The sequence below is a fragment of the Cuculus canorus genome, chromosome 3 (genome assembly GCF_017976375.1).
Source record: "Cuculus canorus isolate bCucCan1 chromosome 3, bCucCan1.pri, whole genome shotgun sequence".
NCBI classification, from domain to species: domain Eukaryota; kingdom Metazoa; phylum Chordata; class Aves; order Cuculiformes; family Cuculidae; genus Cuculus; species Cuculus canorus.
The window spans coordinates 91,385,598-91,404,019 of record NC_071403.1 but is presented as its reverse complement, the minus strand read 5'-3'; the positions used below and the strand labels follow the sequence as shown (position 1 = coordinate 91,404,019).

At 37.0% G+C, this 18,422-nt stretch overlaps 1 protein-coding gene across 3 annotated transcripts in view; it reads right to left on the bottom strand.

Annotated features, from left to right (window-relative positions):
- RAB3GAP2 (RAB3 GTPase activating non-catalytic protein subunit 2) overlaps positions 1-18,422 on the bottom strand; it is a 44,466-nt gene that overhangs the window by 4,099 nt on the left and 21,945 nt on the right. For all 3 annotated transcript variants that reach the window (XM_054061360.1, XM_054061362.1, XM_054061363.1), the window contains 18 exons: positions 16,926-17,142; positions 16,462-16,605; positions 16,120-16,202; positions 15,493-15,557; positions 15,002-15,092; positions 14,314-14,441; positions 12,736-12,949; positions 11,476-11,573; positions 10,505-10,610; positions 9,369-9,529; positions 7,677-7,893; positions 7,133-7,306; positions 6,896-7,002; positions 4,989-5,055; positions 4,209-4,279; positions 2,011-2,046; positions 1,378-1,452; positions 1,063-1,281 (listed from right to left, as the gene is read on the bottom strand). In XM_054061360.1, the coding sequence (XP_053917335.1) occupies positions 1,063-1,281; positions 1,378-1,452; positions 2,011-2,046; positions 4,209-4,279; positions 4,989-5,055; positions 6,896-7,002; positions 7,133-7,306; positions 7,677-7,893; positions 9,369-9,529; positions 10,505-10,610; positions 11,476-11,573; positions 12,736-12,949; positions 14,314-14,441; positions 15,002-15,092; positions 15,493-15,557; positions 16,120-16,202; positions 16,462-16,605; positions 16,926-17,142 (2,273 nt within the window). The remainder of the gene's footprint in view (positions 1-1,062; positions 1,282-1,377; positions 1,453-2,010; positions 2,047-4,208; positions 4,280-4,988; positions 5,056-6,895; positions 7,003-7,132; positions 7,307-7,676; positions 7,894-9,368; positions 9,530-10,504; positions 10,611-11,475; positions 11,574-12,735; positions 12,950-14,313; positions 14,442-15,001; positions 15,093-15,492; positions 15,558-16,119; positions 16,203-16,461; positions 16,606-16,925; positions 17,143-18,422) is intronic.

The window sequence follows — 18,422 nt, the reverse complement described above, 5'->3', positions numbered from 1 at the left end:
CAAAACTTTTAACCCCTTTTTTAGTCATGAACCAAGATTCTCTAAAGACCTGTTTTAAATTCTATGGTAAAGCTGACAGAACAAATTGGAATTGTGAGTGAGTGAAGGCAAAATGCAGTAGCTTGGAATAATAACGTAGTTCTACGTTAAGGAAAGGAGCATTTACTTTTATCTCTGGAGACATAATATGCATTCTTAAATAACAAAAGGTCAATGCTTTCTGTTAAGAGATAAGGAGAAAAAGCAAACCAAAAAACAAACAAATGGAATTTATCTATGATAAAATGCTAAAACCAGACTCAACTGCTGCATCAGAGCTTGCAGGCAGACAAGAAACGATAACAAAAGGAGAGTAATATTCTGCATGTGTAAAATTCCAGTAAATCATTAAGAAGAAATCTTCTGCACAGTATTACAGTACTAAAACAGTTTCTCCTCAGCAGGAATTAAATGGCAGTATACTCGAGTACTTTATGTTCAATTTTTTCCAAATTGTTGTGAAGGGATGAGGAAAGCTCAGTTTGTGGTACCTGATGTAGATCAGGGTCAAGCTCAGATTGGAGAGAAACTGCATTTAAATGGAGTGACTATTTTTTTTTCTTTTTAAAGTGCTTTATATGCGTTAAATGACAAGCTCTTTATTCTCTTTGAGATGTTCAGAATTCTGGAAAAATCACTGGCCATAGTGAACACAACAGTGTCGCTAACATAAGATTCCTGACCTTAAATATTTATATTTTCTCTCATCTGACATCTCTCAGAGCAACTAGAAAAAAACTGTCATCCACTGTTCTTATTCTTACCATGCAGTATTTTCAGGTCAGCTAATTATTAAGGAGCTGATTTTCATGCATCTGAGATCGCTGCAGATCTTTTATTCAATAAGAAAAAGCATCAAGTTTGTGTCTCAGCCTGAATTCTGGTGACAACTTCATTAATGCATTACAGTGAACTAATTGTCTTTCATTAAATCATATATGAACTGTTTGAAGAGTGAAAGCTAGCGTTTATATACAGAGAGCAATATTAAGATGTATGCACATAAGCTTCCAAAAGACATACCTTGCTATCAAACAGCGAAAGGGGCTTCACACTCTTCAGAGAAAATCTCATGATGGCATACAAGATAGTGCATAACACAAACTGGTGTTCCACAAGTGGGTAGTGAATGCGTTTCTGCTCAAGGGCCAGTTCTACTATTGATACTGGTCCTTCTACCGACATCCAAGCGTCTTCAGTATCTAAGACAGGAGCCTGCATCTCGTCACTACAAACATCAGCCTGCCAGAGCAACACAGAAAAGCAGTCACACGTATTCTTTAAAATTAAATTTGACTCAATTAGTTCCTTACTTTCTGCAGGAAAAATAAAATTTACCTCTAGCAATGTTTGCAGAAGATCTGAACAGCAGCCAAGAAAAGCTGTCATTGCTGTGTCACCCATACCTACATCCTGTTAACAAACAGTATGATTTAAATTGTTTCAGCTGGAATTGAAACAGGCTTTTATTAGCTCTCTTTAAGAAGACAGTTGTTGACATAAACCACATTGTTAGGCTTAGTTTATTAACCTATTCTACTTAAAGGTAAACTTAAGTACCAAAAAGAATTAGAAGCAACAGCCAAAAAACAGGAGTAAAGCTAAATGTAGCGGTTTACAATGGTGCACCTCTAAAGATGGAATTCTTCAAGTCACCACATCTACTAAATTTCATTTTCTGAGTGTATCAGTTGCCTTCCAAAGAAGTTGTAACTAATGAAATTAGGCATGAAAAATAACAGTAATTTGTCATGTCATAGGCTCAAGTGTACCTTCTATAATATTCAAATTTTTACCACCACTTCAGTTTGCTTTATCAGATAGATACTAATTTACATTTCTTAAAAGCCATTTTCTCTAGTGCTGTGTTTTTAATTTTTCTGAAACTTAAAAAATTAATCACAACGTAGTATTAAAATTAAGGCATTTTTATTTATTTCTTCCTACTTAGACAAAAGTAGTATTACTTACCCTTCTGCACAATCTATCCTTTGGAGCTTTTCCAACCTGTTAAAAAAAAAAACATATTTCAACACAATTAAATGATTTTTACCATGAGGTATCTGTAACCCCACACTTTACTCATTTCATATTAGGAAAACAGCAATAAAAAAATGAAATAAATAGTTCATCACAGATACATAATGCAACATATTGCATAGATTGCTTTCAACAAAAAAATTGATGCACATCATACAACTCAGAAATGCACATCACTGATGTCAATAATTCGGTCATCCTCCTTAAATCTTGAGATTAGAAACAAGGCCCCAGGGTTCTCATTCAAATCTCAAAGGCAGCTAAAAAACTTCCCAGTGACTTCTATAATAGAGAACTACAGCTAAAATACGAAGTGTGATATTAGAAAGAAACACTAGGGAACAACAGAAGAGGAAAGGAAGAGTGAATGCTCCAGCACATTCATTGAGATGGGGAACATTTAATAAGAAAGTTCTTGCATGGTTTCCATGCTTTGCTCGTCTGAATTCAGAAGAGACACCTCAACCGTATCTTGTTTAGGAATGTTACTGTACAAGGTGAAACACGTGCTACACACGATGAAGCACATACACATACAGTTGTCTCTTCCATAGCACAAAAATATAAAAGCAATTATTAGCACATCATGGCAGAGTCTTAAACGACAGCTGAAGTGAGGATCCAGGGTCCTGAATTACGAGATTATTTAAACTCAAATTCCAGTGACTCATCATGCTGTTTCAAAGTCTGAAATCAAGACAACTTTCAGCTGTCACTTTTGGGACTGTTTAAATGCCAACCAATTTGGAGACTGTATTTTTCTGGAACCTTGCAAGAGATCAGTTGAGCTAGCTGCCGCTTCTGTAACACAAACACCGAGGACCAATTCCCAGCTTTCTAACATATGTAAATAACTATTAAGTCAGCAACATTTGTTATTACAGGATATTTGTTGGGGATAACAGATTTGTGCAAAACCAGTTGGTTAATAAAATCCTCTCTCTTGTCCTGTACGTTTTAATCTAATAATGATGGTGGATTTACATATGATATGCAGAAAATCTGGAAAAGAGTTAACAGTAACTTCTGCAGAAGTAACACCTGCTACAATGTAGACAACCGGGGCTGTTTGCTGAAAGGGAGGAGGAAGATTATATTCTTCAATTCTTACAAAACTAAACATAAGCAAAAGCAGAAAATCAGAGGAGCAAAGTAAAAGGAAAAAAGACAAGACAGCACGCTTCTGAGGGTTGTTTTCTTGTTTTGAATCCCCATCAACACTTCTCTCTCTTGCATGTAGATTTGGATGATGAAACACACTTGGCTGCTGTTCTACATCTGGCAAACCAACAGACAGATTCCACTTAAAAATGTAAACAGATCTATCACTTACTGGCAGTTCTCTTCCTGAACTGTCTTCCAGTCCTAAACAGAATTGTCTTCCAGTAAACAGATCCACTACACATGTATAAGCATGAAAAACTGAAGTATAGCAAGGACAAGAGACTGCTAAAACTCACAGCAAATAAGCTGAACAGAACCTGACTTACAGTGGCAGTGAAAAATGCTCCACAACGTCCACAAAATGTTCTGTATTTTGCAGAACAGGAGCTCACAACATGCAAAACTTGGACCACAACATTCAGAAAAGCTGCTGCTTGCGGGAACCTGAAAGTTTCATGGCAAGAACTTACAAGGAAACAGGCACAGAGCAGTCACTTTATTTATTATTTTTTGACTCTACGATTTTAGATATGCACACATACATAGTTTCAAACTGTTTCACAAATAGTTCTCACTTGGCGATTACATGCTAACACTGCACCCAAGTCTTCAGTACACATCAGCCAATGCTGATAAGCTACTGAGCTTGCCTATAATCATTGCGTGGTGTTGATATTTTAAAACATGCGTTCTTTCATCAATTCCAAAAGTTAGCTACACAATAGACCAAATAAGCAGAGGTTTTTTGATGCTTAAATCGAAGATATTCCAAACTTATTTAAGAAATTTAAGGTTTTAAAAATACTAGCTTCACTTTTAAGTCCATAATAAAAATTCAGCTTCAAAAGCAGAATCAAAGAATGGTTTGGGTTGGAAAGGACCTTGAAGATCATCCAGTTCCAACCCCCCCTGCCAAAGGCAGGGACACCTCCCACTAGAACAGGCTGTCACAATACTGCACTCACCTTGTCCATTAGATAGGTAGCAGAAGAAAGCCTTTTTACTATGAATGTATTCCACATCATCAGAGCGATACCTAGAAGTGAAAAGAGGTCTTAAGTAGGGAGTGAAAAGCCATGCAGAGAAGTTCGTTTAATGGGGGAGCATATTAAATATAGATGGTGAATGAAACAAGGAGGAATTGTCCTCACTGCTTTGTACTGATTTCAGATTTCTCAGGAAGAGACCACCCTGGTGATAAGATGCAGTCAGAAGTGCAATGAATCATTTGTAAAAATGATTACATTAGGCAGACTGGCTTAAACACTGTAGGTACACAGAAACTTTGGTGGGAAGGATGAAGGCTTAAGACTAGTGCTTTAGGCACTTATTTGCACTTATTTGCAAAGTGCCCAAAAAAAAACCAGTTATCACCGCACTCACTAAAACAGGTATCAAGAAATGCAAGAAAGGCATGAAAAGTAATTGATTGCAAGTGCCACTATATAAATACAAATTAAATACCAATTTCAGAGCGATTTTACTTTAAAGTGTTTTTGGTTAAACATATTACCTTTATTTAATCAACTTATTTTCCTGGTTCTGACAGAAACTCAGTCTCAACATGAAAAACAAAAGCTTGAATGTCAGCAGAAAGTTTAGGGGTAGGTTTTGGGTTTGATTTTTTTAGACAAGGTGGCCATCACAACCACAAACCGCATACATTTGCACGAATCAACCCACAGTCATTTATTCTGTTGTTTTACAATTTCAAAGATCAATTTTACCAATAGCTTCATACTTACCGTGCTGAACGTGAGCATTAACGATACATCTTAGATGATCAATAGACCTAATGAGAAAACATGCTTCCTTATGTAAAAACAAAAAAGGCAAAAGAACAGGTTATTACAGTTTTCAAAACTTTATACATAAACTATTGATTCATAAAAGGCCTGTGTGGGTGATTTTAAAGTTAACATTATATTTTGACACTTATAAATCCTTTAAGTTAATCTGATATTGCAATCTTCTCTGACAAACTTACAAGCATGCAGCAGAGTAAGTTTCAGTAACCATGAAACAAAGTGTGATTTCAGCACTATTTTCAGAGGTTTGTTTTAGTATATGTACTGCTAACACACTCTTTGCTGAAAGGCATATCCACAGACTACAGTCATTTTTCAAATACATAGCCCATTTGTGCTAGAAAGATTAATTCCTACTCCATTTTGCAGAACCATAGAACAGTAGGAGTTGCAAGGGACCTCTGGAGATCACCTAGCCTACCTTCCTGCTAAAGCAGGTTCACCTACAGCAGTTTACACAGGAACATGTCCAGCCTAGTTTCGAATATCTCCAGAGAAGGAGACTCCACAACCTCTCTGGGCAGCCTGTTCCAGTGCTCTGTCACCCTCACAGTAAGGAAGTTTTTCCCCATGTTCAGATGGAGATTCCTGTGCTCCAGTTTGTACCCATTGCTCCTTTTCCGGTCACTGGGCAATTTTGAGAAGAGTTCGGTCCCATGCTCTTGACATCCACCCTTTAGATACTTATATGCATTAATAAGGTCCCATCTCAGTCTGCTCTCCTTCAGGCTAAACAGACCCAGGGGTCTCAGCCTTTCCTCATAAGAGAGACGGTCCTGTCCCCTCCTTATTTCCGCAGCCCTCTGCTGGACTCTCCAGTAGTTTGTTGTCCTTTTGGAGCTAAGGAGCCCAGAATTGAACGCAGTACATCAGATTAAGACACAGTATGCAGTGACCTCATTAAGACAGAGTAGAGGCGGAGGATAACCTCCCTCGACCTGCTGGCCACACTTTTCTTAATGCACCCCAGGATACGATTGGCCTTGGCCACAAGGGCACGTGGCTAGCTCATCATTAATTACTTGACCACCAAGACTCCCAGGTCCTTCTCTGCAGACCTACTTCCCAGCAGAACATCCCCTAACTCATACTGGTGCATGAGGTTATTCCTCTCTAGGAGCAGGACTCTACACTTGTCCTTGTTGAACTTCCTTAGATTCATCTCAGACCAACTTTCCAGCCTGTTCAGGTCTTGCCGAAGAGAATTTCGTTATGATGGAGTAAGTACTTGACAGTCTCAAAGAAACCTTCTACTGTATAGCAAGGTGTTATGCTGCACAGATCTAAGGACTGCTAATTTCAATTTTAGTATCATCTGAACTTATGACAACATTTTCCAATATTAGAGAAGCTATAGGACAGCTATTTATTTTCTCCTATGACAACTCCCAGCACTGGCCAGGGAATATAGGAATATTCAGGAAATCTCTTTTCTCTTTAAAAGGAATGGATTCTAGTCTAACAAATTTAGTATCTGTGATCTGTTTTAGCATATTTAAAACAGAGGAAATGTTTATCACTATTTTGCAGTATGTAAACCATTTGTACTTGCACGAAATACAGTCAAAATCCTTCCACGTGCTACTTATTTGAGTCCAGTTTCCACATTTCCAATTCTAAGAATCTGGTAGCTTAGAAACAAACTGTCTTATCTTTGTGGGGTGCCACTCAGCCTCAGGACCTGCATTCATTTTCTCTCTGCTTATGATTTATCACAGAAAAATTGCAGTTAGCATGCTTTCAAAACCAGTTGCCTTTTTTTTTCATGAACTATTACGAACTTGTGAAACTTTGTCTATTGAGTTAGTGTTAACCATTGCTCCCTTCAAATAAAATACTTTTACCTCTGGGTCCTTATTCCACTGCACTACATATTCCCAACAGCAATGTGCATGGAGGACATCCACTTCAAGACTACATGGAAACTGCTGATACGCTAGTTGCAGCAGCTCTGGAAAAAGAAGATCTGAAGTTACAAGACAGACCTCTTCCCACTGTAATTCCTGTTCTTTCACAACAGAAGCAACTAAAACATCTCTGCAGACACTTCAGAACTTGAAAAATTCTTGTTATTTTCTTACCTAGGATTGTTTCCAAGCCTGCATCTGCTTCCGATTCCTCAAGAAAGATATTATTATGCGTTTCCACAGGTTCTTCAGTACTATATGTATTATTTCTGTGTTGGGCCAAATTCAGTACAAGAGGACTGAAGCCTTGCTTAAAAACCCATTTTGCTACAATGTCAGCAATACCTCCTAGGATATAAAGAAAAAAAAAAAGAAGCATATGAGGCAGTGAAGTCGATGTATCCTAGAAGATTTATGATTCAGAATTGAAGGACAAGAGAAGAGAGATGAGTTTTAGCTATTACCATTAATTACAGAAGGATAACTCTACCAATTAGAAAGATTCCTAATCAACTGATTAGCAGTTTACAATGCAGTCTTTACAAAAATACCCTTTTACAATTTTCAAGTAGTATTCTATGTGGTTTGCATAGGTTTTTAAATTAAGAAAACTAACCAGCAGAACAATTTCCAGTGCAGCGTTTATCAAGTAGGTAAGACTAGTTCATAAGTCTATTATAAAGACAATCATCCATCTTTCCAAGAGAAAAAAATGTACCTTTTCCAGATTCAAGCAATTTCTTTACAGAAAGCCTGCCCAAAGGCTCAGTCTGGAGCGATGAAACTCTTTTTGTCCTTTTGCTCACTTTGCTATGCAGCAGTGTTTGAAGTATCAGACAATCCTCTAACTGTTTCAGCAAAAGTTTCCAATATTCAGTATCAAGGGAAAGCGCTTCCCAGGATTCTGTGTCTGAACCTACAGTTATTTGGGAAAACTAACAGAACATATGAACTGGTTTAGGTCTGTTCACTTAAAGTAGCACAGAAAAATGCATAGTATTAAAATTGAAAGCTATATCCCAAGAGCTACAATATTTTAAATAACAATTTAGTTCAAAGTATGTACAGTAACTACTATGCAAAGATCAATTAATATCCTACACTGTTCATAAGATGCACAGATTCTTAAGTAAAAGCCTAAGGAAATAAAAGGACCTTAAAGGTTCATATTTAGTTCAAAAGTGGGTTAAAATCCCTTAAAAAAGATTTATTTTTAAATCTTGTACTATTTACACATTGTCTACACATATGATTATTCCACCTACGTTTCAACTTCCTACTGTATTAAAAATTTATATCATGCACACAGAAATAATGGATTATACCACACCACAGTTCTGTGCATTATTTAGCTAATTATCACGCTTATCAGAAAATGCTCTGCCTGAAAGCCCAAGAATTTTTCCAGACAGTGCAGATCTGTTTTTTAGCTTAGACAGCAAACTCCGGAGTTAGCAGAAATCCAGCCATTAACACTTCTAGGTTTTGTGGATGGTGGGGGAAAAAAAAGGGGAAAAAGACAAATGGCTTTATGGAAAGGACGTTCTGAGAGAAATACAGCTGTTGTTTTATTCTTTTAAGAGTAGGTCAAAAGAAGAGATGACAGAGGAGAGATAATATGGATAAAGCATAATAAGTAGTAACACACCAACATTCCTGTTTGGGTGACACTAACAATTTTAATGTTAGTGTTAATGTTTTAGTGTTAGAAATTGAATAGTTAAGATGAATGTGCAAAAATATTAAATGCTTCCTGGTAATCTAGTTATAATTTATATGTCTGTCTACTTATAGGACTGAACATCACCTAAATCCCACCTAATCTGCTAAGACAATTAGCAAAACACACTGGTGCCTGGTGCTATTTAGGAATGGAACAACTTTTTCCATCTTGAATTGCAAAGCTGTGTTCAGTTTTAGTCTTAATCACAACTTTGTGAAAAGATAGTTATTGCCAAGAAAACCAAACACCCATCACCTCGATAAGGCATAGCAAAATGAGCGCTAAGAAAATTCATCAGTATATTTAAGAAGACAAACAACAACAAAAAAAACCCACACAACTGCTTGAACAGGTTTACCATCCAAAGCTCAGCTGACTTCTCAAATTTACGTGTGGTCTTTAAGATTGTCAACATCATTTGCTATCAAGAGGAAAACTCACTGTACAGTTCCCATCACAAATTCAAATACGTTTCCTAAACGATTCCAAGATATTATTCATTCACCTCAGCATAGTATTCTTCAAATTAAAATATAAATTTTCAGGCTTGAAGAACAGCATACTTGTGCCCAGGTTATAAAACAACAACAAATCAATGTTAAGGATGTTATTCTATTACAAAGAGAGCAATCTGCATGGGACTGATAAAGTAAGTAAAACAGAAGGCGAGGGTCCAAGATGATTTACCTTTTTCTCTGTCACGCTGTCAATTATCTGTGCAGTTACAGAATGTCCAACATGAGCAGATAACAAGGCAGCTGCATTATTTTCAGACTGAATACATGCTGTACGCATCTGCTGCCACCAGGGGGAAACCGACTGAGTGTCCCACGACTCATCTATAGCAACTGCAGAGAAAGGGAGAATAGGGAACTCAACTTGGGTTGCTGGGTGTTTCAACTGGTAAAGCAGCAACCAGCCTTGGAAACAGCACTTCTTCATGCAGGTTATATTAAGAGCAAATGCTTTTTTTCTAGCTATGTACCATGCAATTTCTGGATTATAACTCAAATTTAAAATAAAGAACAGAACGTGAATTACTCCTTATTCTCCAAGCTTCGTTTATAGGAAACAAGCAACAGATCTAAATTACTAGGTAGTAAAACCTGCTGCATGCTTACTAGATCTAAGGAATCTTACAAAATGAAGCTTCACAATGCAGACAGATCCTTTTGAGATTTCAAGATGCTACACATGAATATGCACTCAAGCTGTCTCTCTTCACACTACCTCGTCTTCAGCAGAATTAATTTATTCAGACAGCAGCAGTAGCATATTCATGCTTCTAGTTTCAAGTTGATAATGGTGCCCTACAGTGAACTAGGCATAGGGCACAGACATATCCACAGCAGCTCTGTGTGAGGTAGGAGAATCAGTATTTATTCATTACACAACTTAGACTAATAATGGCAAGTTGACTTTATGAGTATCCCTCAAGTTTCAGAGACGTTCAATATACAAATGCTGCTAGAATAACAGTGTCTCCACAAGTTAAAGCAACTCAAAGGACTTCTGAGAGAGCCAGTCAGCACAAGGGAGGGGGGCAGGTCTATAAACCCAAAAAAGAGAAGGGGAGCTGGACAGCCATCTTCTGGTGCCAAACAGGAATTGTGGCAACTTCATGGATAGTGACACTGCAGGGCACGAGAAGGTCTTCTGAGTTTGATTGTATTTTTAGTTAGTTAATCAACATACAGCATTTAGTTCTGTTATATAATTTATATGTGGGGGGAGGGAACCCCGAGTGATAACATAGACTAGTCAGAGGAGCAAATTTCTAATAATAATTCTATGTGTTCAAGTGTTCCTAATGCACATTTTACCTTTCATTTTGCTCAGAAGTGACAGCATAGTGTGAAGGCAACTGACAGAATCCGGCTTGTCTAGAATATCTTTTTCCTTATAGAGCCATAAATTGAGAAGGAGTGACTGTAAAAAAAGAGAATACAGAATTAAAGCCATAGAATAAAACTCTTAATACGACAACATGGAATCACAGAATCATAGAATATACCTAACGCAAACACTTTCTTAAAGAAATTTAGTGTCACGGAGCAGAAATGTTATATCCATGCACCTTTATCATTAACATAGAGCTAAAAATATACTGTATAAGGCACGCTATGACAGGCTTTGAAATGAAACAATACAATCTGTACCTTTCATTTAAAAAGATACCTTAGAAAATATTCTTTGAAAGCATGGGCAGCTAATATTGATATGTTAGCAATCTCAACTCGTAAACATAATTCATTATTAATATTACAGCTGAAAATCTTAACAGAGGCAGGTAATACTGAAATAGCTATTTCCATTGTTATGTAGTAGATGGAAGAAAAGCAGCAAAAGACTGAAATTAGATGCAGATGAAATATAAAGATGACTGAAAACTACTAAATATTCTGAAAAAAATACTTTAATTCTCTTTAAAACTTCCTTGCTTGCAAAAAGGAATTATAACAAATGTATCAATACCTAAATTAACTACTTTCATAATTTTTGCTTCTTTGTAGAAGAAATATTAAGCAAATCTTCTAGTAGTCCTATATGCATACTCTAAATAGTTTCACTAGAATATCCATATTTTCCACTGGAATATTTTCATTTTTTTTCCCTTTGATATCTATTAAATGGAAAATATAAATATTAGCACCCAAACAACTGAACATGGGGGTATTTGAACACAGCCTGTACACAGCATTAATCCAAAGGTCAACACTCAGAATTTTTCCTTTCAATGTTTTATTTTCGAAACACTAAATCAAAGTTTTGAAGTATGTAACAAATACCTTACCAACAAGATTTGAGGGCTAAAACCTGCTGATTCCAATGCATGACACATTTCCTCTGTGGAACTCTTCCCACACAAACAGTTCCAGAAGAAAAAGCTGCCTGAAGCAAAAATCAGTCAACATTATGAATGACATCTAAAGTCACAGCCTTTCCCCTTACACTCAGACGAAAGACCATCTTCTCATCAGGTCCCACTGAGTGCAATACAAAGGACTAAGTTTACACCCAGGATATCCTGATGACCCACCCTTAGTGGAGAAGAAGGTTCAGTACAAAGAACAGTAAGTGTTCCTAACAGTACAGGAGTCATGTGGAAAGCAGATTTATAACAAAGCTACGTTTATTGTACTGCTTGCATTACACATTTTGTTCCATTCAAAGAATGGCTTCAAGTGCCAGATAAAGTTTATCCACGGAGTAACCCATAACTGTGTGGCAGCATACTGTATCTTATATAGCAAAGTAGCACTATTTCAAATAATTAAAAAACCAAACAATTACATAAGTCATACTTTACCAGCACTACAAAAGTATGAGTGTCCTTGTGAGTCAGAGGCAGATTGGAAAAAGAAGATCTAAAAGAAACCATCTCAACTGCTCGGCTCGACATTCATGTTTTAATTATACTCTTTTACAGCTGAACGCCCTACAAAGTTAGAGGTCTCCATGCCTGTCCAAGAGCGTGGAGAGAAGAGTACTTCTATCTCAGTTCTTAAAACCAGGTATCGTGATATGGTAGAGAAAATGCAAGTTCTAAGATTACTTAGAAACAGCCTTTGATTTTCACACAGATGAAAGCCAAGCTCTAATTTTTCAATCCCAATTCCTCTCCAAGCCTGACAATTAAAACCAACATATGCAGGAAGCTACTACATGAACAGCATACAATATCTGTGCACAGAATTCTGTGTTTGCACAAAAATTTCCCCAGAAAATAAATCATCTGGAAAGAGAGCACTTATGAGATAGATTTAACTCAAGCTGCTTCAAACTGCCACTTCATGGCATTAATAAATGAATGAACAGCGATCACATGGCTTTAGGGTAATTATATCCACAGATGTAGTTAACTTCTATTAATGCATCTAGGTAGAAAGACTTGCCCTACGGCTAAAGGTAAGAGTTTGGAACTAGCACTGTCACATACTACTTCAAGGCAAGACAGCTTGTTAAGGTCCCTAAATTAAGGCTAAAATATTTATACCATCTTAAATTATTATTAGTATTTAATTAATTTGAGAAACAGTTCAGTAGCTCTTACCTAAAGCCACATATTCTCCATCTTCCATATTTTTCACATTAATCACATCCTTCTCGTATTCCAAATATTCTAAGAACATTTTCACGGACAACACATCATACTTCTCATCAGCCAACTGAGCAGTAGTTTGAGCATTTTCTTTCTTGTAGTTCTCCAGTAAGGTTTGGAGCCTATGAAATTCTTCTTCTTCCATCTGAAGCAGTTTGGCCAAGTCCTAAAGGCAAAAGCCAAAAAAATCCCACATCAGAAGACTAATGCAAATAGGCATTTTGCATAACATAGTAAAAACTACAAAAGTCAGAAGAGTCAAAATATTTAATTTTGAAATAAAATCCGTTATTCATACAGCTCAAATGAAGACCTTGTCTAGCTTCATTTAAGGAGTTCAACAGATACATTTCCCATATTTAGATCCTGCTTATACTATAATATAATCACTTATCAAGCAAACAAGCCTATATTACACCACTCCATATGGTTTTTATAAGGAATACAGAGTTTTACAAATGATATCATATAATCATAGAATAGTTTGGGTTGGAAGGGACCTTAAAGATCATCCAGTTCCACCACCCCTGCTGTGGGCAGGGACACCTCCCACTGGATCAGAGTGCTTAAAGCCTCATCTAATCTGGCCTTGAACACCTTCAGGGAGGGGACATACACAACTTCCCTGGGCAACCTGTGCTGCTGCCTCACCATACTCATGGTTAAGAATTTCTTCCTAATGTCTACTGTAAATCTTCTACTGCATCCCAAGCCTCCTCTTCCCCAGGCTGAACAACTCCAGCTCTCTCAGCCTGTCGTCATGGCAGAAGTGCTCCAGCCCTCTGATCAGTTTGGTGTCCCCCTTTCTCTGGGCCCATTCCAGTACTTCCACATCCTTTTTACGCTGGGGATTCCAGAACTGGTCACAATACTCCAGGTGGGATCTCATCAGAGCAGAGTAAAGGGGGAGAATCATCTCCCTTGACCTGCTAGCTACACTTCTTTTGATGCAGTCCAGGAAGCATTTGGCCTTCTGGGCTGTGAGCATGCACTGCCGGCTCATGTTGAGCTTCTCATCATTCATCATCCCCAAGTCATCCTCTGCAGGGCCGCTCACAATCACATCATCCCCCATCCTGTACTGAAACCGCGGACTGCCCTGACTCAGGTGTAGGACCTTGCACTTGGCCTTGCTGAACCTCATGATATCAAAAAGCAAGTAAAATTATAATGCTACAGAACTGGTAAATTTCTACAATTCCATGAAACAGTCCTCCAAAGCCAAACGATGTTAAGAACATGCTAAGTACTTTCAATAAAGGACAGAAATCAGGAAGTCCTGGTTCGATTTGCACTTCTATCTCAACTTGATGTGACTGCTAAAGAATATTAGGTAGACTAATTACTAGACATTCTTACAGGGATAAAAAAAAAAGAGGCATTATAAATCAGTTATTTCATTAGAAGTTCCAGGCTACTAAAATGGGTAACTTCCTTACCTGCTTATTTTACCTGAGGCCTTGAAAATGAATTTTTATGCTTAAATTGCCATTCAATTCTGTAAGACAACTGAATTTTTAATTTACTCACATTATCTAAAGGTGGAGTGTCTTTCTGTATGCTTTGGGTATTCAGTTTGCTAACTAGTTCATAAAGATGTAACAGCTTTAACTTGTTCGCACAGAACTGCAGTAGTCCTTCATCCACACACTCAAGCTCTGAGGAGAAAGAAAACTGCATTGAAACTGAATATACAGCCTGGAATAGTGAAACACATGAAATAACTTCAGCAAAGTTTACTAAGAGAAGATACTAGGCATCTGGTCAAAGCCCACATCCTCAGTGATAAAGATTTTGTGCTGCCAGTACTTTAAAATTCACAGATCTAAAGTACCATATTCTTACTGCTTTCCTTGGAGAGATAGGACAAACTGAAATTTCTACAGACAGAAGTTAAAAAGATAGATACTTTAAATAGAAAGCTATTCTCTTTTTTAAACTGGATGCAAGTACTAGCACAGTTGTACGGTTTGTGTTATCTTTTATAATACAAGTTACTAGGCACACAGTGAGCATAGCAAAGCATACTTAATAGCAAACTATTTGCAGTCTGCATTAAAAAAAGTATGTAGAAGCAAGATCATGCAATGCCTAGCAGCAAAACTAAGTGGATTAAGTATGTTCTCTCTGTGAAACAGAACAGTTCTCTGACAGTCTTACACCACTGCAGACAAAGTGCAAATTCTTCTCTATATTTGCAAAATAAATATCCACCTACCCTGTTTTTTCAAATTATCCATTAATGTCTGAGTGATGTTTGTGAGAGATGAAAGCGGCACACGTTCACTTGTCAGTATACTTTCCAGAGCCTGTTAAGCGGATTTTCAACAGAATTAAACATTTACTTTATTGTACTGTAGAAACATACAAGGTAAGCCAACAGCAGCAGAACTTGGACAATGATTTTTCATCTGTATTTTTTTCTTCACATATACTTGTATACTAATTTGATCCTACAGAAAGGTCTGCAATCTATTATTTCAGCTTATACATAGATGATGCCTTGGAGAAGTGACAAGTCAAAGTAATTCCAGGCAATATAATATAAAAAAAAAACCAAACTGCAAAACAGCTCAATTAGATGCTTCAAGTAACTCTGGGGGAAAAAAAAACCACCATATTTTGAAAGATTTAAAAAGATCCAGATGTCTAATCTGGTAACACCATTTTTTTAATAATATTAAAGTATATTGACTTCTAAATATTCACCTGTTTCTTTGTAGCAGGGTATTTGATATCCAGTATTAATTCCTTTGCTTCAGCTTCAATCAAATCTGCAAAACATGGCAATCATGACTTCGATTCATATTTCTCAAATGCAAATTTCTCATATTTGCTCTGCAAGGCGAGTTAACCCACACCACAGTTAAGATGCCCCTGGGATCACGCTACAGCGACGAAGACGCTATCACAAAAGTTGCCAAAATAAGCCTGGGGAAAATGTAACAAAGCAGCAGCTCAGTGGCTTCTCTTAGTCCAAATGTGTCTTAATTTTAAGAAATATTTTACATACAGAAAGAAGGCTAGATAGAGTCAGATGCTGAACTACATTATATGGCATAATGGATTGCAAATAGACCATGTTTTATACAAGCACTCAAGGTATAGTTTAGTTGAGATTTAAATGGCAGACAAGGCTTAACTTTGATCCTTGTAAAAATAAATTTAATCTAGTAGTTCATAAAATAATACAAGCTACTTAAAGATGGTAACTCATAGCACATAGAGCTTTCAGAAAGCACCACAACCATATTCACATTTGTACACTTATAGGACGGATAATATAAGAATGATTTTATAACATACTATCTTAAGAAATTATAGAAGAGAACGTACCTGGATCTGAGGTTTTCGCTTTGAGTAAAGCATTTAACTTCTTCACTAGATGCATATCCTTTGCTCGCTCACTCTTTTTGTCACTGAAGGGAAATAATTTTAAGTGTATGAGTGAAGAGAACTAAAATGAGTGATTCAGAAAAAAAAATATGATTTTTTATGATACTTTAAGGTGATATCACATTAGTAAAAATCAAGTTAATGTATACAAACCAATGTGATTATTACCAGAGTACTATTCAGCTTGAGAAGGAACACCAGAATTGCTCACTCTACATAAAACACTGTTTCCAAAATCAATAATGAAATTAATTTGCTTATACAGAGCAGAAAGGTCCTTACCTCAGTGCTAAGTGGAAAGGTACATGGACAGTTTTCACACTTCCAGAGACTGGATCAACAAGGCATATCTGATAAGTCTGAGGCTGCCATCCCTGACTGGTCACATTGTTTAAACCCATTATTTTATAACCAGGATACAACAACCTGAAACCAAAAAAAAAACATGGACTCTGTAGTGAAGAACAAAGTTCGCAACCCTCTCTTTCCACACACTGAATAAAAAGAAGAAAATTCTTATAAAGCTAAGGTTTAACAATGCTAAATGCTTTCATCAGGAATGACTGCAGAGTGATGAAACATGACAAAATCCCATTCTATAAAACAATAAACTGCATTCAGTAGAAACATTATGGGCAATGCAAAAAGCACCTGCCAGCATTTTCAACTTTTACTGCTGGCATTATCCACATATCACTTTATTGCAGCAGCACAGCCACTATGCCTATTTCCTAACTGCTTCTTACCTACAGTATTTTCCCACATTGAAGGCTCCAACCCGAGGCCCTTGCTGTGTGCTCCACACTTCCAGAATGCCTCTCCTCGGAGCATAGATCACAAGGAACTGAGCCACCCTGCTTGGACCTTGTGCATTTCCATAAGGAGAGAAATCGACCTTCTCAGTTTCTCTGTCATGAAGGTCCTCTACAGTCTGTATCCAACCAACTTCTGCATCACGGTATCCTTTGTGAGAGAATAAAGAAGTTCATTAGTGCACAGAAATTAATACATGATAAGCTCACATCACCATCCACTTAAGTACTATTCCAGTAGCAAGCTGTCAAACTTTGTTTCAAACTGTGCAACCCTGGCCAGTATCCAGATGCCTGTCAAGAACTGTAGTCCATCAACTTAGAGCAGGGCCCACCAGAGGACTCCTCAGAACCAAATGCAGCCTCTTGCAACGCTTTGGGGAGAATCAAGTTCTTCCGAGAGAAGCCATAAAACCCCCAAAACTCACCAGGTCTGTACTCTGCACATTACACCAACGCAAAAGCTTCCCTGAAGAAAGAGCCATAGTAAGTGCCCAGATTTCTCATGTTTCAATACAACAACAAAAAAAGAAGATTTAAGAAAGGAAGTTTGCATAGCCTATTAAATAGGTTATGATCTCTCTCTCTGAGTAACGCAAACATTTTCCTCTCTTAAAATCTTCGTAAACAAAAAAGATAGAGATGTTCTAATGACATCACTAGACTATGTAGTGGTTTAGCAAGTACAAAAGAGGGCTCCAAATCACAAGTGAAATACTAATGCATAAAACAAGTTTATAATGTTATATTAAACGGAGACGATTGAAAAGTATTCGCAACTCTTAAATGAGAAAAGGTAAAAACCAATACGTTCAATTCAGTAGACGTTTCTGCTTAAAATAAAAATTGAAAGAAAAGAAGCACCTATTTCACATCTCAGCAGCCTCACTGTGGAAAGCCTTGCAAATTGTGTTTCTGACTGTCATATAAAGCTTGGGGATCTAACAGTGCTTCCTAGATAATATGACACTCTCTAATAAAGAAAAAAAGTCCAAGAATATCAGAAATCACATATTACAGATAATAAGCTTCAAAATATGAGAGAGGAGAATGCACAGAGGAAACGTAATTACACTTTTAGCATGTTGCTAAAGTAGCTACTATATTCATGACCACTAATCTTTAGAGTTGGTAGCGTGGGAGAGAGAAGAGCCAGAGATTTTCTACCTGTTCTTAAAACTTACCTTCCAGCTCATAAAAACTTGCAAAAATTTAATTCTACAGAGAAAATAAGAAGTGTTGTAGCATTAGGTATAACTAAAATTTCAGAGCTTAATGTCTGCATTATTTCACAAAAAGCTCTCAGTTTAGAAGAGACTGAGCACTCCCTTCTTGCGCAGTCACCGTGATGAAATGAGAACCCAGTAAGGTGCGTATCTTACTGATTTTTCGAACTTCTGCTCATTTTCTCAGCAGAATTAAAGAAGATAC